At 40.8% G+C, this 26,004-nt stretch overlaps 1 protein-coding gene across 2 annotated transcripts in view; it reads right to left on the reverse strand.

Moving 5' to 3' along the window:
• LOC308065240 (uncharacterized protein) overlaps positions 1 to 23,863 on the reverse strand; it is a 43,551-nt gene extending 19,688 nt beyond the window's left edge. The window contains exons 1-4 of one of the 2 annotated variants that reach the window (XM_080390969.1): positions 19,625 to 23,863; positions 5,137 to 5,253; positions 4,751 to 4,953; positions 3,121 to 3,220 (exon numbers count right to left, since the gene is read on the reverse strand). In XM_080390969.1, the coding sequence (XP_080247095.1) occupies positions 3,121 to 3,220; positions 4,751 to 4,953; positions 5,137 to 5,253; positions 19,625 to 19,688 (484 nt within the window). In that variant the 5' untranslated portion in view covers positions 19,689 to 23,863. Of the gene's footprint in view, positions 1 to 3,120; positions 3,221 to 4,570; positions 5,054 to 5,136 lie in introns of those variants that run through there. The other variant, XR_013928713.1, reaches the window with a different exon arrangement.
• Between the last annotated feature and the right edge of the window lie 2,141 nt (positions 23,864 to 26,004).

Here is a 26,004-nt window from a genome sequence, read left to right on the forward strand (position 1 = left end):
AGCTAGTGCTAAAATATCCTTCCTTCCTTCTTTCCTCCCCAAAACAGGTAATGTAGACCCTTTTAATTCAAAAATTCTAATTAGCATAGGCTGTACAGCAGGTACTTTAGCAAAATCATAGGCATCTGAGCCAAAGCTTAAAGGCCTTGGATTGTCTTTTAACACCAGAACAGGAGACTTTAATCAGGTCTGCTATGTCTGGCACATACTGAGAGTTAATTAGGTTTCACAGTAGTAATCATAATGGAAATGCTTTCGTTTGTGGGCTTGTTTTTTTCTTTTTTTACATCAGTGGCAAGACCTGAGGAAAACTCAGTTTATTCTTCCAAGGAGATTTCTGTGCTACCTTGGGGCTCTGAGGATTTAGCTTCCTCTGGTCTCTTCTAGTGGCCAAATTCCAGACTGTAAGTGTTACTATCCACGGCTCTGCCTTTCAGATAATGACTTAAATACATGGGTGTATCACAGCTAGGACATGTTACCAGGTTAAAATTGAAACACAGCATACATACTGCTGTAAATTAACATGCAAAGCACTCACTTTGCTTCAGGAAAAGCAAATATCTAAAAAATAGCATCTAAGAAAGGACGTGCCTGAATCAGGTCACCCATCATGAACTCTTAGTTAGTCTAAAAAACCCTCTGCTCTGAGAAGCATGTTTTGTGTTTCTTTCTTTATTGCTAGTTGATGTATGTCTCAGAGACTTAAATCCCCTTGGCTTGGGCAGGGATTGCGGAATTGTTCCCTCAGGTTGCATGTTGTTTTCCTGACAAATCTTTATATCTGTTCATGACCCGAGGTGCTAATGTAGCTTCTTCACATTTCCAGGAAATCAGTTTGCAACGCATTAGTTTAGGAAGTATTTGATCTCAAGTCAAATAACTTCAATTTCCTTCTTAGGCAAAACAACTGTTACTATCCTCCTGCACTGGAGAGTCACAACTTACCAACTTCCTCATTAAAAATAAATTTGTGCTTCACACAGTAGCATCAAAAGCAACCAGCCAAACAAAAGGACAAAAATGAGCATAGAGGCCAGAATATATGAATGCAGGGGGGGTGAGCAGAAGGAGCTAAGCTACTTCCACACTAAGAACTGGCCTCCCAGAAGAGACATTGAGTACTTGCATGATTAGACCAATGAAAGTGATTTCACTTTGGAATGAATTTATGACCCACTTTCAAATCCCTGAAGAAAACAGGGATTTAAATTGGGAAAGCTGAAAAGCCACAACAGCAGCAATGCAAACGTCTGCTCTTTTTCTCAGTTTTATAATAGTGTCATGGCCCTGATGTTAAAAAAAAAAAAGACACAGTATGTCAGCGACATGCTGGAGGCAATGGAAGTTATCAATCAGTAATGTGACGTGGATTTAAGCAGCTTAATAGAGGACAAAATTCAATTGATTAATGGTTAGGAAAGTACTCACTGACGTGGAGGTTTCAAGGAATTACAATCTGATTAAAATTCCATTTTAGAAATGAAGGGATATAGGATGCTAATCAGTCTAAACCACAGATTATTAGTGCCAGCTATTTGTAACAGCTGGGACTATTGTGATAAAAACAAAACGTGACTCAATTTTGGTAAGAGGGGGATCATTTATTTATTTTGAGAACTAGAGCACATCGGAGTAAACACCCCTGCACTAAGTTTGCTGGTCTCTGGCTGTCATTTAACACCTGAAAGCCCAATTGTCTTTTGGTCATCTTTGGTGAGAAAGGGAAAACCCAGATCTCTTCAGTCACCTGCAGCGCAATAAGGACCTGCATGTTCAGCAGAGCCACCTCAGAAAGCTCCAGGGTCCTCTACAGCACTTCAGACAGGGTGCTTTGGGAACAAATGTGGATTTAGAGGTCCTGCCAGAAAGACAGCCTCTAAGAAATGTTTCTTTTAGAGCTATTATGGTAAGTTAAAATCAGTAACTATAGTCCTAAACGATTTCATCTCCTTTTTTTCTCCCTATTTTAGGATGAACATATATTTGTTCTAGGAATTCAAAAACTCAGGGAAACCTTTCCATAACAGTAGCTGAGATCTGCCTCATTGCACTTATGTCCCCAAGAAAGTGGCAATTTCATGGGCTTTCTTGAGAAAGAAGAAGATTTAAGGCAGTATTTCTCATCAGCTCCTAAATTAAGCAGACCATTACTGCGTTGTAGTATTTATATCATGGTTTTAGTAACCTCACATCTGAGCTTTTCCAAACCACATTTGTACTGTTTCTGGAATGCAGTGTCTTGCGCTTTGTGTGTTTTCTTTCAGTTCTGCTATTGACAGTATTGGTTTGCTCTGGCATGGCTTCTAGTTATGAGTACAAAGAGCTGTGACATTTCAGAAGAAGATGTGTAAAGTCATACTTAAGATTTAAAACCTTTAACTGGTGCCAAACATCTGTTATCAATTGAAGTTGTAAGCACTGATCCAAATTTGGAGTTATTCTGGCAAATTAGGTCAATTTCTAAAGATTTATCAGGACAACCTCTAAGTAAGGAAATTTGGTTTGTTAAGAAACAGGCAGAACACATGAATAACTCTAAATTTCTACTTATTTGATTCCCCTGGCAAGAATGGTGTATGGCCCTGAAAAAAGAGGATTTTAAATTATTTTTAAGCACCTACGTATGGCATTAAAATAAGCAAAGAAATTTAACACTTATTATTTATTATTAACTTGTTTTAAACAACAAACAAACAGTTCTCTGAGCTTGATGAATATAAATTAATTTGGGGGGTGGGGGGGGGTGTGGGTGAAATATCAAATATACAAAGGGGGAATTAAAAACAAACCAGCAAATTCCAGTGTTCCCTTCCTCCAGTGAAGACCACTGGCATTCAGACCTCTATGGCCTAATTTAGGCCATCTTTCAGTTCTGGAGATGACCTCATACTATGAAGCAGAAAATACCTGGGGCAAAATGAACATCTGGTAGACTTGAAAAGGTTGAATTTTCCTGACAGGCTTCTTGCATTCCTGCCTAAAATAAAGAATTCATTACGTGGCCTCCATAGAGCTAACAAATCGCCAGGAGAAGGTCATCGGTTTTTCAGATGTGTCTGGCGTTGCAGCTCACATTTCCAGGTAAGGAACAGTCCTTTTATGTAAGGGATAACTTACATCCACCTTCCTGCCAAGGGAGAGCCTTCCGAATGGAGACCTCCTGATATATCCTCCTGCTGTCACCCACTGGCAGAGGCACGTGCCAGACCTTAAAAACCTACAAGAAAGAAAAGAACATGGTCGAGGTGTTTCAGCAGTTCGGGTGGAAGCTGGGGTTTAGCATACATTATTCAGTGACACTAGATGGCAGAGCAGCTGTTTTGAATTAGTTAAAATGACATCTTCCGGAGTGGTTTGCTGTTGCTTTATTTAATGGCATTACAGTTTGAACCAGTGCTGACTTACATATCTGTGCTGGCTTTGGATTTTAATGAATTTCTTGGTTGAAAGCTGAAGTCAAAAGTGTAAGAGGATCAAAAGGAAATTTTTAATTTAGTTTAAGGCTGACAAAAGACTAAAAATGAGGAGCCATTTGGCCACATCAGCTGAATCGCTTTGCCTTTGACAAAGGAGGATATAAAAGTCTGAGGTCTAAGAGAAGTTTTTGAATTGCGGAACTGAAATACTTTGGACAAGATTGTGAAAGAAAAATTCAGAGCACTACAGAAGGACATCAGAAGTTTGGGATTAGGAACAAATCTCAGTCTGGGCTTCAAGACATGGCGGAGTTCCTTCTGCTCCAGGGCCTGGCTGAGGCCACACAACCCATCTGCAGGAGTCCCCAAGTCCAGTGGGGCCCTGTGGACCTTTTGCTCGCAGCACCTTCCCACCATCACCGCTGCCAGCAGGCTGGTTTTCACCTCATAGTTAGCATCCTGCAGGATAACCACTCCTCACACAAATCCGTGTCAAGCGTGAGGCAGTTGTCCACCACAGCCTGTGCAAAGGTGAGCGTGCTGCAGTGGTTTGCACCCTCCATATCCGACAGAAGCATGATATGTGCTAATGGGACCAATTGCTCTCCCAACATTGCTTAAATTTGTTCACCTGTAAATACAGAAGTTTTCCAGGGATCCTCATAGGAATAAGATCAGTATTAACCCTCACTGAGTGTCCTACACATTCTCTGCAATAATGTAATTTTTCTGGAAATAAAAAAAAATATCTGGAAAGCAATAAAACCTTTCTTACAGCACTTTTCATTCAAGGCTTTGCTTATAATTTATAAATGAGATGTACTGTATCCTTGCATCAGACACAAGGTAGAAAGACACAACTTCAAGGAACCACTGACATGATGAGGAGCAGACACTCCCAGATCCCTGCCCTACCCACTGGACCATGCTGCTCAGCTGTCATGTTGCAAACCTCACTCGGAAGTGGAGCTATTGGGTCTAAAGCATGTTCTTTGCAGCCACATGGCAGTAGGTAAACTTCTACAGCAAAAAAATTTAACTTCCATCTCCCCCTCAGATCCAACTGACCTGAAAATTTTCAGCAGAGCCACGCAAATAGCTCAAACAATTTTATTTCAGGACCAAATAAATAAATAAATAAATAGATAGATAAATAAATAAATAAAATTCAAACAGCCTTGCACCCCTTTTCTGTCTCCTTCTCTCACAGAGCTAAGCAAAGGTATTTTACTGAAATGAGTGTTTGCAAGTATAAATTACAGAATTGCACTATTATGTCACAGAAGAGATAGAGATAAAACATAGGCAAGACCACTTTTATAACACTGTACCATGAGATGAGGGCTGCCAGGGCCTTCCCTCTGATGCTTTTGGCTCAGCTGGATCATGATCCAGAGCACAAAGGAGAGAGTGGTTTGCAGAGGGTAATTGCTGTCCTTTGGCTCCACGCGTGGGGTTAGGGCCATCACCCTTTCCCCTAGCAAGAGGATGTACTCTGTTGCCAGAAGAGACTGCACCCGTCTGTAAACACAAGCTGTAAACATCACTTTGCACCTCTGCAAACTGGACAAAGCCCACAAAGAGGGTTGAAAGAATGAATTAACGAATTCAAAGAGATGCTGGCATGGGAGTTGCTATGGAAGCAAAAAGAAATATTATTAGATTGTTCTTGCATCACATATTCTCCCACACAGAAACCCCCATTCCCTCAAATTACCTTCAGCAAGGAGTGAAAGAGGAGCACCTCTACACTTCATCATCCATTCTGCCTGTTTTCTGAGCTGGTAGTGAGCCCATGTTGGACTTACATTGCAGTTCCCTGAGAATCTGAAAGCTGTTAAAAGACGGAAAGATATATATGGCTGCTCTACAAAAAAGGCATGAAATTTTTTTGTAATTTGAAATCCATGGTTGACTTCTATGCATTTCTTAACAAACATTCTTTTCTGTCTTCTGCAACTTCTGAAAGTGCAGCTGACATAATATTAACTCAGATATACAGATCTCCTGCAGAAGAAAAAAAGAAGTGTGTTAGGTTATATGCATTATGCAAAAGACATAAACAGCCACATGTTTGTGCATAACTGGATGATTCCCTAGGGTGTAATTAGCATTTTGGCAGAGCATCTTGCAACTATTTCTGCTCTTCTGCCAGAGGAATTTGATGGGGAGGAGCCTGTTTTGGTTACTAAAAACCAATTTATTGTATAATATTTTATCATAGCTACAAGGTACATTTCAAGGTAGGTAAGGTAGCCAACTTGGATATTATCTGACCTCCAGAGGTACAAAATACCAATGACCTCCCTACTCACATTCTCTTGCCAGTTTTAATGACAGTTTTAAGATAAAATGTGAACCAGAAAGAAAGAGTACTGCTAATCGATGGTGTTTCTGAAATATTACCCCGTTCTTGAAAATCTACATTTTTAAGCAAACATATTATTTTCCCCTTGCTGTTGTGATGCAGTCAAATTAACTCAAAGTAACATTAAGGAAAACATTCTTTCAGGACTGGTAAATCTCTTAGTCAGAGGAAAGGACTCCTACAATATCTATAAACCAGTGGGTTGTGGGGCCGTACAAAGGCCTACATAGAGTTGCCAGGCTGCAGATAAGGATCACTTTCACAGAGCCTCTTCAGCAAGTCGCAGGGTGGTGGGGAGAGAGCCTGAGACGTCCGGTTCGCACAAGTTCCTCTTTATAGTCACACTAAAAACGCTACGCCTCAGATAAGACTTCCCACAGCAGATATTTCTTCCTAGATCCAGTGCAGTGTGGTAAGGGGGTGCCACCAAGGCACCCCAATGCAGCTGGGGGCAGGCATTCTCAAAGCCTTAATGTTTGTTTTTACAACAGACTTCTTTAGCCAAAGAGGAAAGTAATGAAATAAATGTCATATGCCATGAAACAAATGGGGGATCCCACACTTCTTCCTTTCATCCTGCAGCTGTACGTCATAACCAGCCTTTTTCCCCCATCCCACAGGAGAAAAAGAAGATGCTGAAATGACACACAGACGCCTGCAATTTCTGCATTTCCTAAGAGCTTGGGAAGGCTCTCAACAACCCTTCTACACTGACAGAAGTACCACCACCCACCCCGCCAACGGCAGTGAGAAACACCAGAGCAGCAGGCTGGTAACAGAGGATTTGCTCCAGCAGCAAACAGGCCGCACTGGAAGGAAAACCCCTGGGAGGAGGAAGCAGCCCTGCAATGAGGGGCAAAAGCAAGGTTCAGGAAGAGAGCTGCTGATGGATGTCCAGTGAGACCAGTCTCATCCATTCATCTGTCAGGAGACTTCTGTTGTTTACCGTGACCTCACCCTCACTGTGTCAACCAGTGTGCTTTATTAATAGGGTGAACCAGCTCGCAGGTCTCAGTAAGTTAGTGGCTGCCATTATGTTTTGGCTGCTTTTGATTTGATATAAGGAGGGAGATGCAACAGTAATCACCGAAAGGAGCGGATATCACATCCATCACATGACAGAGTGATTTATGGTACTGCTTTGACCTCTGCCAGCTAGCCCTACCCAGGAAGCAGAAAAGCAGCTTCTCTCTGCAGCCCTCCCCGGGATGCACCTTCTCTAGATCTGTCCCTGTGCATGAGGGGAAAGAGGCCTGATGCGGCCTCCTTGCTGGGGGGGAGGGAGAACAAACGGGCTCCACCTCAAGATCAAAGATGCCCAAGGAAGCAGACGTCCTTAAAGCTTTCCTCTACCTTGGCAGGAAGGAGGAATGTTCAGAGAGGGGTGGTTTGTACCTGGTGTCCCCTGTGCTTCACAACTTTGAAACATGGTGTGCAAATCTGGGGCTAAAATTTTGAATGCAAATGACTTTCAGTTTGAAAGCATGTTTAGGGTTACCCATATGGTACATGCTGCCCCTTCAGGGACAACTTGCTAGAACATGTGAGAATCAAAACACACGGAAAGCTTTGCACAGCCTCTCCCTGCAGATTACTGAAAATGTGTTCCTCTGCTCAACCTCCCTTTTTCAACAGCCTTTTTACTGCCTCAAGTTCTAATGGTTATACCTTCCCTCACTGTTTTATGAATCTTAAACAATATTTTATCTTCTGATTACACTTTAAAAGCAGAGCTAGATCCCCTTTATGCAGCACAGAAAGAGTCTGCTGCCCCAGTGCCACTGGTTTGGGACAGGCAGAGTTCCCACCAGGCTGAGCCGTGTCTGAAGAAAATATTTAACAGACCACCTCCACTCACCAGGGCTGAAAGCATGCAATACAGATGGACAACTGATTTGTCTGTAGCAACTTAAGTATCACTTGAGACAGCAATTGTCAGTCCAAAACCAAGACAGGGTAATGGGCAAGGTAATTTTAGACTAGTTGTTAGGCCAGTGGGAGAGAGACAAGAAATGAAAGAAAACTAGAGGAGACGGTTCTGCAGCATGACAAGCTTGGCTTGCATGCTAGGAACAGCTGAGATCTGCGACAGTGAGACTGATCTGGAGAGCAAATAGATTCAAATGAGTGGTTTAGCAGTGACTGGGAAGGGAACACCCAGCAAAAAAAAGGATTTATCAAAGCTCTCAAAAAGTTTGCAGCAGCAAAGAACATCGGTGACTGCAGCAAGTGATGATGTTTTATTCTGCAGACACCTGGATTGGGCAAGGGCCACTGGCGTGATTAATCTGGTGAGAAACTTAATCTACCTACTTAGGCTGTGTAAGCTGGGAACTCTGTAGTACTGCCAAGGATAGCATTGCTGGGTAAAGTGTTTGTTTAACTCAGAAAAAGGCTGCATTGTTCTAGAAATAAAGAGCATGTTGTCCAGCTCTCTACTGTAGTACTCTGCTATACTCTTCTCACAGCCACACCATGGAATTAAAAATGGATCCTGCCTGGGAGGTATTTGACCCCTAAACACCCCAGGAAGAAAGGGAGGAGCCCCTTTAGACACAGGATGTGTGAGAGAGTGGAAAATAGTGCAGCAGTATCCATTCCGGGGGCTGAGTCCTTGCCTCCCTGGGAAGGTGGTTGTACTGGCAAGAAGCAAGAAGATCACTGCAGGTAAGAAAAATACGACATGGGTTTGCATCGGCTAACCACATCACACCCATTTACTCAGTTCCTTCTACATTCCTCACCTAATAGAGGCAGGACAAAACCCCAGCAAAACTGCCCTGAATGAAGGAGCATAGCATGGAGGAAGCCACAGAGTGATAGATCATCATCTGTTACCCATTTTTCCAGTGGAAGCCCTGCAGCTCTGGAGTCGAAGGACAAGGTGGTAGTGATGTGTGAGGTTTCCCAGGTGCTCAGCTGGCCCATGGTTACCCAGGGACAGCACGCATCGTGGCAGTCATGGCAATAGGGGTAGGGCGGCAAACCAAGGACTCATCTTCCTCACTGTAATGTGGTCCAAATAACGCTGCTGTTGTTATGCTTTTTAAAACAATGTTGTGCTTCAGTGGGGATTTTAGAGATGGCTGAAGAACACTGGTAGAACAAGTAGGGCTGAGATATGCATTGTACAAGGCATTTTAACAAAGAAAGATCAGCTGTGCCAGTGCAGACAGAAAAGACCAAGATAGTAGGACATAAGATATGTGAATTTTCTGGCTTAAAATGATGGCCATTGTTGTTTTTCTCCCCCTTACTTACTGCTAGCTCCATTCCCAGCTGGCTCTGTGATAATTGCTTTCTTTATTCACTTCATCAGTCACTGTGTAGTAGGTATTCTATAAAAAAAAACCCTGTCCACAGTGGAAGACCCAGTCTCTTCTGTTTTTATTGTTGTTAGTGTCAGTAATGGTTCATTAGCCAGTTTATCTGCCTCAGTGATCTTTCCTTGACTGAAGTGAAAACTTTTGTTATAAACTTTCAATTCTACTCCTTCACCTTAGTACCATGTGCTGAAAAGGATTCCATGGCTTTTACAGACATTTAAAGACAGGTCTCATTAAAGATATTGTTAGCTGTTCTTAAGAATAGGACAGTGATTAAGAAACTTGGCTTCACCTTCAGGTTTTTAAAAATCTCTTTTCTTCATTAATGATAGAAATTGATTTCTCCCCATCATAGATGATGGCCTTAACATTGGTTTGTTGTCGATTGTACATATATACCTAGTTAAGCCAAAGTATACATACACTTTTATGTAATGTCAAAGTGATAACTAAGGCATTTAGGACAAGATTCACCTTCCCACTGGAACTGCTTTACATCAGTCACATTTACAACCAGTAAGGGAACTCCAGAGTGAGCCCTGGAGCTCTCAGGACCACAGGGTTTAGCCACTTGGGTGCTATTACCCACATGTGATGAGTGTGGCACTCGCTCTGGCATTTAGGCAAAACCTGCGATCCCTGAGGAGTCACCACTTACTGTGGTGACCACAATACAGACCACCAGAGCTACAGTTAGTCTGAGCAGCATTCAGCTTCAGATTAAGAGCCCTAAATGTGGTTGTCTACTTGTGTGTGAGGTGTCAAAACTCCCATCATATTCAGCAGACATCTAGTCATACAGATGACAGAGGCAGGACAGTGATTTAGCTAACTAAAATTTGACACCCAGGAATGGACTGAGCTACCTATACGTGGATGCCTAGTGCCATTTTCTCCCTGGCCTCCATCTGCCACACCAGGAGATGGGGATCTTCTGTAAGTCATAACTCATTTCTGCCAGCCCTCTGCAGGCATTTTGGATGCTCTGAGAATCTCAAATGGTTTTGTGTGGGCAATTGAATTGCAGCCCTAATGTCTGGCTAGCTGAATATCTCTCAGCTCCAGTGAGACTGCACTGATTAGATCTACCCCGACTGTAATGGGACCATAGGTGCAGGTACTTCAGTCTCAAACTGGAACCTACCACTTCATTAACAGAAACAACTGCTGATGGTAATATCCACTTATACATAATTACTTATTGGTCAGTACAGTCATTCAGGGAACTTATTGTAAGGCTTTGTCTAAACCCCTGAGTCAGACTCATAGCCTTTGTGTGTTAAGAGTATATCTAGTCTACTGTGTTACATACTGAGGGATGACATCTCCCTCCCTTTAGGCTGAAGAGCCATGTGCAGCTTGGGGAAATAGTAGGAAAGTGTGTAAAAAGGAAGCTGTCTGTGAGGTCTAGCAACCATGGCTTACATCTGGGTAGGAACTGCCTCCTGGATTTCTCTCTCCCCAGGACTTTTTAATGTAAAAGACACAGAAAGGAATGGGACCAAGTCCATCTCCCAAAGCTGGCTAGAGTTCCCAACCCCCAGGTTACACAGCCAAGTTCCTGTCTCAGTTATTCACTTCTTGATTCCATGAATCCATCACATAATCACGGACTCATACAATGTCTTTATTCATGTATTTCACTGTTAGACAGAACTCCAGGGTCTCCATGTATCACAGGCCATTATATTTTATCTGTACCAAGGCTAATAATTTGAGGTTGATTAAAACTTAACCTTCCAGAAAGGCACCCAGAGTAGATTACTTATTGCTGCTTCTGGAAGCCTCTTTTGAAGGTTAACGTCATAATAATTTTTAAAAATATGTGCTCTTTTTTATTTGAATTTGTTCAGCTTGAGCTTCAAAACATCAGTTCTTATTCTATTTTTGTCTAATAGATTCAATGATCTTTTAGCAACCAATGTTTCCATGCTGGTTCTAATAGCCAGTAACTGAGACATCTCCTGATCTGCTGTTTTGGTAAACTGTTTTGTCCTTTCTCAATACTCACTGTAACTCAGCCTTCCTACCTCTGAATGGTTCCTGCACTTTCTTCCAATGTTGTTAATTCATTTTTAAACTGTCATTATCAGACCTGCATCTGTTCTCACCAAGGGTGTACAAAAAGGTTAAATCATGACAGCTTGTTTATACATCAGACATTAGCCAGAGCATGGCACAGGGAGCTAATCTGGAGTAGTTTGTTGCTTTCTTTTTGCCTCTCTGGTGCCCATTCCCTTGCCCAGGAGTAGAGACTTCTGAGTCTGTGCCTAAGACAAGAGAGAGGAGAAAGAGGAAAACAAAGGAAAACAAAGGGGAAAGGGAAAGGGAAAGGGAAAGGGAAAGGGAAAGGGAAAGGGAAAGGGAAAGGGAGAGGTAAAGAAAAGCCTTCTGCAATGTGAGACTGGTTGACATGGCTCTTAGGAAAAGGAGCAGCAAGGGCTGGCAGTGGCGAGCACTGGGGAGCTGGGAGTCCAGAAAAGCATGCAGCAAAAACAAGCAAGTAGCTTGTTCCAGAGCTCACTATAATTTTAAGAGCTGGTTGAACTGAATGGTTTCTGATACAGCTCTACCTCCTTGCTCCTCTGGTTTTAAAATAAAGAACAAGAAGGAGTACAGAGTGGTATTGTCATTACCAGCCCCCATGTTACGGCTGCTAACAGGGAGTTAGCTGATGAAGTGTATTTGATGTACTTGATGAAGTGGCAGCACAGGCTAATGAAATTGTTATTCACTCAGGCATGTGAAGATTTTGACTATAATCCCAGCTCTGACTGTTCTTCTGCTTCCAAAAGTAACTTAATCATAACGTAGTTCAGTTTCCCCAGTACCCCTCCCTCTGCCCCCTTTTATCTAACTCTGTAAAGCCAGGACTTAAGAGTTATCACATCTTTTAATGAAGAACCCTGAATCCACTTGTAATCTCTAGGCATTACCTTCACCTCTTTCCTATTCTCTCAGTTGAGCAGTGACAATGTAATTAGGTGCAATGTTTCTGCCTAATTCCTGTGGGTAAATGTCCATCTTATATCCACATTTCCTCATGATCTCCCATCCACGTATAGGACAGACCCACAATTCCCTACCCTCTGGCTACATGTGTCTAGGAATAGTTCTAGTTAGTAAATATCGTATTCACCCTGACATCCAAAATGCCACCAGCTGCTTCGATGTGCTACTGTGGGGACAAAAATGGCAGGAATGTAAGAATCATTAGAGTATAAGTTAAATGTTGTGCTTTCTAGAACAGACACTCCATGCAGCTGCCAAAATAGCTCTGCTGAAAAGCAGACTTGCATACCCATTTTCAGATTTTCAGATCTTATACTGTGCATACCAATGCATTTGTAAATTCCTTTTCAGTTATGCAACTGTATTATTAGATATGCAAAATTAGGATTTATTTCAAAAAAGACTCTTGAAACTACTTTTTAAATAATCCAACCATGTAACCCTATAGGAAGGTTACAACAGCCATAAAGGTTACTGATTTTAACTTTGGCCTGTATGAGCATAAAATTTTGCTATTTTACACCATACGCTCTGAACAAAGTTAATTTTCCTCAAGGTTTTAATATATCAGACTTGATTTTCATGTCTTGCTATGTCATCAGGCTCCCAGAACACATTATTTTTCTATAAGTCACAGCAGTGCCTCAATTATTCTGATGACTGTACTTACAGAAGGGGAAAGAAGAGAGAAGAAGGTTAGTTTTACCAGACTCAAGTCAACCAATTGGTCTCATGCCAGCATCCACAAGAATACTTTGGGCAGGAATAGGTCTTAAAGCATTGCACTTGCCAATTTTTCATCATAAAAACACAGACAGTATTAATAGCTACTACCAATTCCGGCATCACACTTGACTTCTGGAAGGGGATCCCCTGCCACATTCCAGAACTGACGTCTGCTGGGGACAGCCATCTTTGCAACTGCCAACTGAGCTCCCACAGGGAAGGGCCAGCATCCAACATCCCATCTATCAAGCAGAAGGCAGACAGAATTAGCAGTAGGATAGAGAATAGATGACAGAAAATCTTGAAATCAGCATGGCATTCTGTTGATGAAAGTGAAGGAAGATATGAAAAGAAGGAAGAAAACCAAACAGCTCTCAATTTGTATGTAAACACTAATTTTGTAGCTTTATACATTTTTATTAAAAAAAAAAAAAAGTAATGAAGAGTCAAAGGGAAAATAAAATTAAAAAAAAATATATTTTAAATGTGTTCTGTCTCTGGCCAATAAAGCAATTCTCCTTGTTCCTTCCCAAGTCTTGCATGTTTGTATTTTGACACATCTATTTATGGTTAGAGCAGTCAAACATAACATTAAAAGAATTAATCTTATCACCAGTGAGGAAGTACTGGAAGATAAAATCAGGATTGCTCTTTGATCATTAAATGACTTTAGAATTCTGCACACAAACAGATCTCTCTCTCCCTTATCAAATGTCAGAGACACAGTTATGGCTGCTTGTGAAAGATATCTTTTTTCCTGCTCAAACATGCACACTGAGATCTTCTCATGGGACACATGCCCTTTTATTTACAAGCCTCTTCTCAGCTAGATAAATTGGTTCTATTTGGAGGGACTGGGAGGGAAAGTTTTGGGTTTGTGTTCTGTAGGGGAGGGAAGAAAGAAGAGCCATATAGAAGCAAATTAAAAGAAGGGTCTGTGTCATATGAAGGTGCTTGTAATCTTGAAGCACAGCTACCTAGTTCCAGGAAAGTACTTTCACATCCACAGTATACATGTTCAAAATAGGGGGGAGTAGTAAAGCATTACCATAATGATTTGCAAGTATATCCATAAACAAACATTGAAATATTTTGAGTGGTGTTGATATGCATAATGAATATGATAGTTAGGAAACATTTTAGGACATAATGCACGTGTTCACTATATATGTGTATTCATACTTGTGAGGTACCTTTATGATTCACTATAACCAGCCCCAGGTTGGGGCTGGGCCACGGGGCATGCAAGGCCAGCATGGACAGTGGCAGGTTGGTTGGGAGAGCAAGGCACAACATCTTCAGGGGCTGTGGAGGATGGAAATGGGGGTGGAAGCCAGAAGCCAGGAATGGGCTTCTGTCTCAGAGTAGGTGGCTAAAGCATCAACATAACCGATACCTTTTTTTTTTTTCCCCTTATTCAATTATCAGCTGCAATTATGAACTGACATTAATAACCCCAGAAGAAATATGGAAAATTGGCTTGGATTGAATGATGGAAGGTCAAGTAGAAGATGGGGCAGAAAGACTCACCTTGCAATTCAATTCAGGCTTACTGCTCGCTATTGCTCACTGCCAGACATGGTAACTAAGAGAAAAGCTTGTTTCAGTGAATAAGAGAAATATTTTGGTTGAAATGTAGCCATAAATAAAGGATTATGATTTACTGCTTTTCTAGAAATTTGTGCTTTTCTCATAGCCCAGAATTTCCCTCACCCCCTCTTAGTCTCTCAGCAGACACGTTTCCTGTGTCTGTTTTGCAATGGACTATTTCAGAACTTAATCACAAACTCCATGGTGTGCTGAGCAACACCAGTCCTAACGTGCCCTAACAGAATGATGCAAAACAGCAAATAGCTAGTCTTTTCTTAAGGCAGATTAAACAGTTGAGTAGACCACTAGAGCTGATAAATGAAATCGGTGGAAGTACTTTCACAGTTGGTGTCTACATACACCTTCATATGCACATACAGACATACACACACACTTGCTATTGCTTAGTAAAGGTTCCTAGAAACAAGGAGGCTGTGTGATCCCCTGGTAAAATTTCCTCCATTTTCTGACAACAAGACAACAACATGTTTTTGTTCCTGGGTAAGGCATGCACACCCACAACACCACTGATCTGAATAAACCTGGCAGATGACAGCAGGATCTAGCTCAGCACAGAGCCCAGGAGTGGGGCATGGCATAACAGGTCAGCTTAAAAGTGACACTTCCCAGCACATGCACAGTGCGCTAAGTTGCTTATTTCAAATCTACGTACAAAATGAAGTCAGTGGAATTACACCGGGGATGAATTTAGCCTCATAACTTTACTGATCTATTTCCTACAATTCTCTTAAGTATTCAGTTGCTTCCTGCTAATTATTTTTGCATTATTTTATAGAAGGCTAGTGTGTGCCACATGGGGGTTTTGCAAAATGTTCTTTAATCTTTGTCACTCAAAATAATATAAGTTTCTGAATTAGTTTATACAGTAGTAAAGAAGCTGTTAGAGAAAAGGTTATGGTTCTTGTCTTACGGGTTATTAAAGTGAAGCGAGTACTTTCCATACAAATCCCCTTAACAATATTTTGTTAAAGCTCATGCCGAGCTAAATTTGTGCTTCAGTGAAGTTAATGGAGCTCCCCAGGCATTCATAAAAGTCTAGTCTGGATGGGTCCAAGTACACATCTGAGGGGAAAAAAAAAATTCACACCATGAACTAAGCTTGGAAAAGACAGTTTTAATTTTTAAGTCTGACCTATCTCATATAATAGGATTTCCTATTAGCAGGCAGAATTAAGCATGCATTTATCTCCAGAACCCTTCTATTTTTAATTAGTTTCATACTGATGAGGAGTAGGACTGGGGTATTGTGAAAATATGTGGAAGTATAAAGATGGTTGCAAAGCTCAAAAGGATCAGCCTCCATGGAGGCAAAACATTTTGCTGCAAGTTGCACCTCGTACATGAACCAGTTTCTGTAAAGTTACTACTATGTAAGAGAGGAAAACAGTGACTCAGATATTAAGTGCAAGATACATTCACTTTAAGTATCCTATATTAGGTATAACATGGTTCAGCAAATGCCTGAAAAAAATATGTACAGCCTCAAGTTCTCTGCTTTTACCTGCATGCAGCCTTCTCAGAGTATCTCGCTCTTTTCTGAGTCATCTCCTGTATGGATTAATACTAGTTTTCCAGATTCCTTGCAAACTACTCCAAATAATACATTTACTTAGACAACCAAACACATAAAAAAATAAATGGCAGCTTCAGTGTCATTTCCAAGCACAGCCAGACCAGGCCCAGGATACCATGAAGTCAGACTAATCCAATTCCTCTTCTAGTGCTTTTTCAGCATTTCTGTCTTTCTGAAAAATGCAAAGATACATTCTACAATTGTTTCCAGTGTTGGGTAGGTGGTTTTGCTGATGGATTCAACCAATCTGTCAAACACTAGCCATGAAACAAATAAAATGGGAGTGGGAAAAAGAAACAAATGATCTTTACCTTGCTAATGCCATCCTCCTAAATCACCCCAAAGATACCTTAATTCTATATGGCTACTTCTGTGCTTAAATTTAAGTATCTGCTTATGTAAATTCTGCATTTAGTTGGAGGCCTGCTGTGTTTTCCATGACCAGACCAACCACCCCTTGCTATTACAGTTCAGGGTTCTCTTTTATATCTGTTCCAGCAAAAGTCTCCCAGCCATAATGACAGTTGCAATTGCACAAGACATTTCAGTAGCTGAGCCGTAGCTTGAATAGAGGCCAGCTGATCTCCTAGTTTCTTTTCCAAAGGCTGCATTGCTCTTATTCAAACAGACTCTCTCCATGAGTTATCTGGTGTTAATCTATAATTTACCCCACTAGACACCAGTCCCTCGAGTATTATTTCCCAATCAGATAATTATTCCATTCAGCTCCTCTAAAATACTCTCTGCTGCTTTGAAATAGGAGAGGCTGGGGTGCCTAGCACATAGTCTTTAAGCTCTGTTCATGCAGCTGAGAGAAATGACTCATACTGCCAATGTGGATTTACTCATTAGGTCTGTTGTGCTAGCAGATGCTCTGGGGAAGCTGACGGTGACCAAATATTTTCTTTTTATCAGTGCAGCTATAGCTCTCTCATCTTGATACAGAGCAGCTCTGGTTGTCACTGGGATGTGCTTCAGTCTTATCAGATCTGCCTTCTCTTTCTTTCCTCCTTTGCTCATGAAAGTTACTCTACTGACTTTCTCAAAGTACATTATCAGTGTTATTTCACAACTCCATCACTTTAATTGCCAAATGCATACAAAACATTTTTGTCTCAGAGGAGATAAAAAATATCCAGAGGTGAATGAATAACACCCACATGTTTTAAAAGATCTTCCTGTACAGACAGTCTTCATTTTGTCCTTTGATACGGCTTTCAAAATTAATTCCAGTCCTGATCTCTCAAATCATTTGCTAAGACCCACAAAACCTCAGAATAATTGGCAAACTTAACTTTTCAAATCATATCTTTTTGCATTTGTGGAGCTCAAAAACTTTGCCACATTTTTCACCCTTTTGTCTTCACCTCACAGCAATGAGGAGAAAAACTTCCCAGAGAGAAAGTCAAGGACTGATTTTGTGATAGGCCCCATACTCACCAAAATAATGTGCTGTCCCTGGGGACCCAAAGCAAGCGTGGTCTGGCACTGGCAGTTTGCCCTGGTGTTCCACGTGGAGAGTCTGTGGTGTCCCAGACACCGTGTTGCAAATGCTAGGCTGTTCTTATGCTGCTTCTCTCAGAATCTGCAAGTGTGTGTATTCAGTTCTTCAAACTATAAGATATGATTAAGTCAAATGAGTACTCTCATGGGTAAATACTCATGAGTTAATAGTCAATGAGTAAGAACTGCTCATCAATGCAGTTGTTTTTTCCAGGTTAGGTGGGGAACCATTCTGAAAAGCAAAGTAACACTGCTCTGGAAGTAAAGGTGCAAGGATCTCAGTAACAGCATGCCCCCTACAGATAGTGAGTTTGAATAGTAAGGTCATGTGTGGGTAAGGAGAGAACTGACAAAGTGATAAAGTACTACCTAATTACTTCAGAAAGCTCCTGGTGTCAAGATTTCAGTACATCATATAAGCAAGAAGATAATTTATATCAAATTGAAGGGGTTTTAGCATGAGAAAAGATTGAATGTTCCATTTCATAAAGTGCATCTATGCCTTTGTACAGAAATTAAAATTATCCAGTCTTGTGATAAGTAATATGATCTACAACAAGCCTTCCAAAATTCAAGCAGCAACCTGACTGACTTTTTTTCCTCTGGAGCAGGGAAAAAATGTTACAGAAAATAATTTATTTTTAGTAAGAAGTTTTTAATTTTCTTTCCTTGTCTTTTCACCAAGATAGGTCTGGTATAAGTATAGGTGATCTCTTTCGTGTTCTCTGTTTCTTTGAAATGATACCAGTGTTTCATAGTGGTCAATCTAGAGAAGCCTCTAGCACTTATGCAACTGGACCATGTTCCTTCCCTCCATGGCTCACTCATTACACACTGCTTATAATTCATAGAGAAAAATCTGTATATGCAAAAGAAACATGCAGAGTGTTTGTATGTCTGTTTTTCTTCTTCATTCTGCCCCTATGCTAATATTAAAAAGAACACGAGTGACGATTTTCATTTTTGCTACCTGGCTTCAAACTCATTGTCAGATGCAGAACACAGTTCTTGTGATATGCACTAGGGAGATATGCAGGCATCAGCATTACAAGTTGCTTAGTTCTCATTCTTCAATAAACATTTATAGGGTCCTTGGGCTACAAATCCATTTAGGCTTTGGAACCTTCCCATGTGAGCAAAGCTATAGTTGTCATTTTCTATGATTGTGCTTCTTGGAGTCTGTGGTATAGGCATCAGTCCATAATAAAGACATTGCACATGGACTGTCTTAAAAGCTTAATTCACAGGTAGCATACGGGCTTGGACTAGTCAGTAGAATAGAGGAGCTTAAAGACCTTAAAATCTTGTTAACCAAAAGCTTGGAATTATTTTTCTATCAGTGGGGATCCCTTAATAACAAAATTCTTGACCCCTCCTTACTATGTATTCATTGGAAGAGATTTACTCTAACAAGCTTGTCCAATTTCTTTTAGCAACACATTATAACAATCACTTTCACAGAATCACAGAAAAGGGGTCTGCAATGGACTTTGAGGCTATATCTTCAATGTTAAGTAACAGAGAGCCAGGGAGGAGGACTGAACACTGGAGCTCTGATTGTCTACACTGTTTTATTGTTTGCTCTCTGCAGCTAGTTTTCTTCGAGACAAATCGGCTATAGAAGGGGCAGGACATGAGCCAGTCCATGTGACTTCATCTTAGGACCAGGAATCAGCCCTGAGGCAAATTAGACACAGACTGAAAGGTTAAAGAGCCATCTTTTCTTCTCAAAATAGAAAATACGATCGTGAAGTAATTTGTTCTGTTTCTACATGAACCAAATCTAGTCAATGAACTTTGTGGGCTGAACACTCTAGGGTTGTGCTCTGCCCAACAACTTTCATATTTCTGAATTTTTCTGTGCTCCCACTGACATCAACAATTCCTCATTGTCAGAAACCGGCACAAGTAACTTGCTGGCACCCCTCCCAAGTCACAGTATTCCAGTAAATCCACAGTAAAATATTAATTTGCACCAATTACAAGATTCTAGTGAGTATAGTAGTGTTAGCCTGTATACAGTTTTTATCTGCTGAGAATAACAGATGTACCTCTCAAGCCGCTAGGATAGAAAACCAGTACTTACCTATCAAGACAGCCTTAATTGTAAGGGTCTGTAATGTCAGCTCCCTGAACAGATGGCAATCCATGTATCTCCTCCACTGAAACGATAAGGAAAATCATTCAATAAAGTAATCTCAAAATTCTTCCTGGGCTGTGATCCTTGGAAACCTCTTGGAAATACAAGAGGTAACCCCTAGCAGGAATCCTTGCAACATGTTTGTAGCCTATGAAATATAGCAGAATAAGCCTGTCTTAGATGAAGATGTGTGGAATTAGTACTGCAAGGCATCAGTGACACTAATTTCTCAGTCAGACCACAGTACCACTCAGCATATTCAGTCAGGCTTTATGAAATTAAATAAGGGCAGAATGTGGCCTTGTAATTCTATCCCCTAAACTGAAGAAGGTCCAATTACAACCAGTACTATTAATATGGCAACCCTCATTCAAGACATCCAGCCACTAAGGGACAAAGCAATTACAATTCATTGCTAAGGTAATAGAGATGCCTTCATATAACAACTTGCAAAGGCAAATATTTTGAACTCTGCAATGATACAGTTTTCACTTTTTCCACTTGTTGACTGCTACTCGGTCAGAAGAAGACTCTGGAAAAGTCCAAAGCCTGGCAGTCACTGTTTTTATTTTCCTGAAAGCTATGGGGGATCTTACAGTACTTTGTAGGTTCTGGGCCTGACTTTCAGGTGATTGTAGCTCCTTTTCCACTTGGTGTAAGCCCTTGCTTCTCAGCTTATGTTGAAAGGAGGTCTTCAGGTAAATTAGTGCTCTATCAGGCTCCTGAAAATGTGGGCAGCCATTTTGTTATAAAGAAAAGGACATAAGAAATTTTGAGCGTGTATATACATGTTTATGGATTTTTCATTTCAGATTTGCTGGCTTTTCTTCTTTACTATTTTATTTTATTTTTCCTAATGTGAATAATTTACAGGAATATAACAAGGGGATAAAGCACATGGAACAGGATAGCTTTTGGATTAGGCTAAATGTGCCCAGTGAAATGAAGGAAAGTTTCATTTCTGTCTTCACAGCAGTCAAAAGTTCCCAGAGCAAGCAATATCACTACACAGGAATAATACCTGAAGATCCAGCCTCAAGTCCTTTCTGTTTCCCAGGCCTGTGAGGCACTGGGAGGAAGAGCAGATGTAAAACCCAGAGGCAGAGACTAGTCCCCTGTTCCCAGCACTGTCATAGCATCAGTTCCCAGACTCCAGAAAATATTTTTATTTTCACCAGGTTAATAGTCTGAGCACGAAAGCTACCTTTGTGTTGTGTCTGTAAGCCATGAGACAGTATTCAACAGTTGCCTGCTCCTCTATATTTATCCACAGAAGTCTCATGGACATCCCAGGACACTTCTCAGCTGGTTGTGCAATGCTCAAAGCCTCCGTTGTTACAAAAGAGACTCTTTCAGTTCCTCTCAGCAGGCTGCTGTGCTATGGGCCTTCAAATCAAGAACAGACTTGTCTTGGGTTCCTGTTACTCTTTTTAATGTGCCTTTTCCCTAGAGATGCTTCCCCTCCTCACATTTAAGTTTTCTTTCCTCTTTTGCCAGTGTTAATGTTATGCATTAGATATTTGGCACAGCTGTGATACATATTTCCTCCCTCCTAACTTCAGCCTGTCTTTTGTTCCTAAATGGAAGCAGACTTCAGAGCACCCACCCCATGTGACCTATACTTTCTGTGCTACACCTGCTTTCACCTCATCCAGAACACAAGGAACCATAAACAAAACATCTCCAAAAATGCCAGTGTGTGATTTAGAATACCTTTAATAAATTAACAAAGAAGGCATGGCACTGCTATGGGGTTCCTGCTCATGTAACAGCAAAATGTGTACCTGTCATGCAAGTATATAGGAATGGAGTGCTGGTATTCATAATGCATTTTTCTGTATCATATCTTTCTGTTTTGCAAACTATTCTCTAGACTATTCTGACATTTTAACTCTTTTCTTCTTTTTAGTTTGCAGAACATGGGCAACACGATGTCCTAATATTCTTTTTCAATCCTCCCACCTCTAACAAGAGGCAAGCATCATATACAGAACACTTTGTTTAAGAAGTTATTCCCCCTCTTCTTTCTCTACCTGTGGGAGGCTGACGAAAAAAAGAGTAGGAGTTGTTGGAGGCAGAGGCTCAGACAAGAAGAGCTTGAGGCAATAGTGGCAGCCACTCTATCATATCTCACCATGATGTCATTGCCAGTCTGACACATATTACACCTCCACCACATTTACCATAACTGAACACATTAGGATCATTACAGACAGCTGCTGAAAATACTTCGTCAATACCTAAATTTCAAAATTTCTTACCCACAGCAAGTTTTTTTTCTGCTTCATTGGCTTGCAACAAAACAGACATGTAATACTTGGATTTGGTAGACTCTGCAAATGTGTTAACATCTCTGCTGTGGTTATTATGGTGTTTTGCTTTGGAAATGCGATCTGTGTTATTTTTGACATTTAGTCTTGTCTTTTGAGTAGATTCCTGCTGCCCTCACCCGTGTGTAACAGGGCATCACCATGTTGTCTGCTGGTAGTATATAAAAATTAAGCATTTATAACACAAATTTACAGATCAATGTATAAGAGGAAGAAACTAGGCCCTATTTTCCAGCTGGGGAGCTGAGGTGTATGAAAATTGACTCAGCCAAAGTGGAGTTGAAGCCTGACCATGATTTCCTTAAACAGTAAGATGAATGCAGTGGTTTCATTACAGTTGTACAGGTAGGGTAGGTTAGTTTGGCATATGCCTTGTGCTTTACTGAGGAGGTACAAGGCGTAAAGGCACCTCTGGGTCTCTACCACCAAAATCCGAACTTCTGGAGGTTAGTACTGCAGCACACTGATTTTATGGGGCCCCAGCAAGAGCACGTGTCCACTCATGCTGCTGGAGCCAGGGCTCGGGGGGACAGCTTAGTCACAACTCAGCGGGAAACCAGGGTCAGCAGGCAATGAGTCTGCAGCACTGCACAGGGATGTGGTTAAATGATCTGCAGCAGCTGCAAACTGGAAACTGGAGAAAAATAGTGTCAATAGTAGCTTTTCAGAGAAGTACTTTAAGGTGGAATTTTTTAAGAGGAGAAAATTAAGACTTTGGTTCCCAGCTTCTCATGTACCCTGTAGCACATAAGCAGCACAGACAGCTAGATGGTTTTTCTCAATGTTTGTAAGGTAATAAAAATTCATAGGGTGTGTTTGATCTTTCTTGTTAGTGTCTTGGTGTTTGTACTGGAGATATCCAAATCTCACAAGTCTGGAGCCAAATATTATCTGTATGAAATCTTTGTCTCAGTACTACATCCTCCCTTGCAACATCATTCACATGTAGTTGTTCTGTTGCCAAATTCTTCAAAAGCCTAAGTAATAATATACCTTTCACTGACTTTCAGCCAAATCGAGTAACTGAATGTTTGCTGTGTTTCTTGGATTCAGGTTATAAACTGCCATACAATGCTACTGATTAAATTTACTTCAGTTCTTCCACTTCCTCTCACCCTCCTACATGGGCCAAACTTCCCCTTTCTCTGCTGCCTTCCCTTTCTCTTCGAGGTGAATAACAGCATATGCCTCAGTGGAAAACACAAACCCACCTGTTTTTAAGCACTTTGTCACACCTCCACCCCCAGAGTCAATGTCCCACAGTCCACATGCTCTATGTAAGAGTTGTAAGGTAAAATCTGGTATTGATTTTGAATGGCTAATCAAGGATCTAGGCTGGCTTTTTTCCAATGGGAGGGATGGAGATTTTTTATGGGTGAGGTGATTGGCATAAAAACAAATCCTTATCCTCCAAAGAAAGTCTGAAACTGACCAGCTCCAATAGTATGGGAGTTGAAGGAAAACAGAGAACAAATCAAAGGCCACTGCATTAAATGACAAGTTTTCCATCAACTAAAAAGCATGCAATCAAGCCTTAAGAGTAGAGAACAAGTTCTATTTTTAACAAAAAAAAAAATATATAAAATTAAGGCTGGTTTAATGAGACTTAAGATGTAGAAATTCTCCAGAGCTAGAAGAGAAATCAATCAGTCTGATTTTTTCCTGGGATGGGCACTAGAGCAGTGACATGGCAGAGCAGGGTTATTTCAGAAGACAAGCTCGTCAGTGACCAGTACCATTCACTCAAGGTGGTTGGATCTTCTGTGGTCACTGTGTTAAAACTGACTCCAAAATATCATGAATCCCAGTGACAGCAGTATGTTCTAAGAAATGTCCATTTCTAGGACCTTCTCATAGGAAAAATATCCAGATAAGGAGAAAACTATCCCTGCTGCTAATCATTTAAGGGACAAGCAAGTACCAAAGGTGCAGATGAAGCAGTAAAAAGAGGGAGGAACCAGTCTTGGAGCATTACAGCAAAAATCTCTGCTGTAGAAAGGTATGTGCAGGTCCAGATGGGCAGTTTGTCTCAGCAGATATGCCTGAAGTAATGACCAGCACTAGCACCATCACAGCTCCCTTCAGTTTTAAGTAGTGTGAAATAAAACAGGGTTTTTTTTTCCTCCAGAAATACTGCTATTATAGATTTGCAAACCAATAGGGGAATTATACCACTGACAAAGGCAAAAAACAGATGCTTGTCAAATATTGGCTCCAGAAAAAGGAAAACACATTTTTAGAAATCTCTTCAATTAGAAGATAGAATTTTGGATTAGATATGTTAAAGCACAGACTGAATCTGCTAGGATTGTAAATGCCTCTGCACTTCAAGTTCCTGAAGACCCATGCATGCTTTATATGCAGAACACATCACTGAGATTAGGCCTATGAGCCCTCATTTTTGGAGCAGAGATAATATATAGAACTGTTAGGATATGATGGGATGATATTTCAATCGTACTTTGCAGTGGTGCAAATGATTGTAAGAGGACTAAAGTGATGGCAAGCATGGCTGAGGTAAGATAAGCCTGAACAGATATATGAAAAAGCCACCTGTATAGGGAATTCACACTGAACTTACCGTTAGTGAGCTGAATGTGTTATTACCCAAGCTCTAACCTTCATAAGTATGCATATATAGAACACAGCTTACAAATATACAGATTTTAATGGTGTCTATGGCTTTCTAGATAACTTTAAACACACCTTGAAAAATTCAACTTCAAACATGCTAAATCCGAACTCTTTTAAAATTCTGTTTGATCCGACCATACCCGTAGACTGCTGTGGAGCTGTTAGACCTGTATTAGCCTGATGACTTTCATGCTTCAGAAATGTAACTATTTTATGAGGAGTGTGTGCTTGGCTGGCTCACATCTAGAAAAAAACATGCAGATTAAAAAGCAAGAGATATCATATAATGTATCATGAATCATTTCCTCAATGACTATTAGCTGTTTTTTTTCCTGTTTGCCAGTCATTCGGGAACACTCCCCGTCTGTCTGCAGTTGTGGGGGTTTACCACATGATTTAGATGGACACATCCCACTCTGCAGATAGTCCGCCAGGAGAGCACTTCAGCATTGTTCACTGTGTACTATCAGTGGTAAGCAACATGTCATTTAGGCTATATGGGTTTGTTTATACTAGCTGGTTGTGCAACAGCAATGCTGCAGTAATGAACCACGAATGTACTTCCCAGATGAAATTTCAGATCAATGACTATTCATGGTAACTACCATAAGACTTTCATGATTTACTTATGTTTTCCATGAACATGCTTATCATCATCCAACAATACATTTAACAACAGAAGAACAAACTTGTTCTGCAGATTCCTAGAAACAGATTCAGGTCAAGAGTTCTCTGAGCTTTAAGCCCTTTTCAATACGCTGAAGTGAATTTCACCATTTTCAAAGCCTGATAAATGTATTCCTCCCTTTTTTCATCCCTGGCAAAAAAACCAAATCAAAACGACAACAAAAAAAGTTGATTAAAACTATTGTTTGGTTTTATGCAGTCCACACAGGAAAGGAAGTTTGTGAGCAAAGGACTGGACACAGACCGGAGCTCCCGAGTTTTAAAGCCAGCTCCAACAAGTTTCTGTGACTGTTGGTCAACTATGTGTTGTGACTCAGTTTCTCTGTCAATATACTGACAGTGGTGTCTTGCTTCAAGCAAATAATGGGCAAAAAATAACTTCTCCGATAAAGCTAGTCTTTTGCTTGTGAAATATCTGTCATCTGTTTGCCGTTTACTCACACTATTAAACTTACGCCTGACTTTTTTCTGGATTGTTTTTTTTGTAACTGCGGAAGAAATACAACACAGCCTTTGGAAGGCTTTGTGGTCAAAGGTGTTGTATAACCACTAGTTATTTATTATGAAATGAATGCGCTCTTGTTCAAGTGAATTCCAGCATGAATATCTTATGACAGGGCTGAGAGGAAGCTTGTTTATTCTATAGACCAAGTAGTATTTGTCTTAATAAAATGA

Source organism: Falco punctatus, assembly GCF_963210335.1.
Source record: "Falco punctatus genome assembly, chromosome: 6".
Lineage (NCBI taxonomy): Eukaryota > Metazoa > Chordata > Aves > Falconiformes > Falconidae > Falco > Falco punctatus.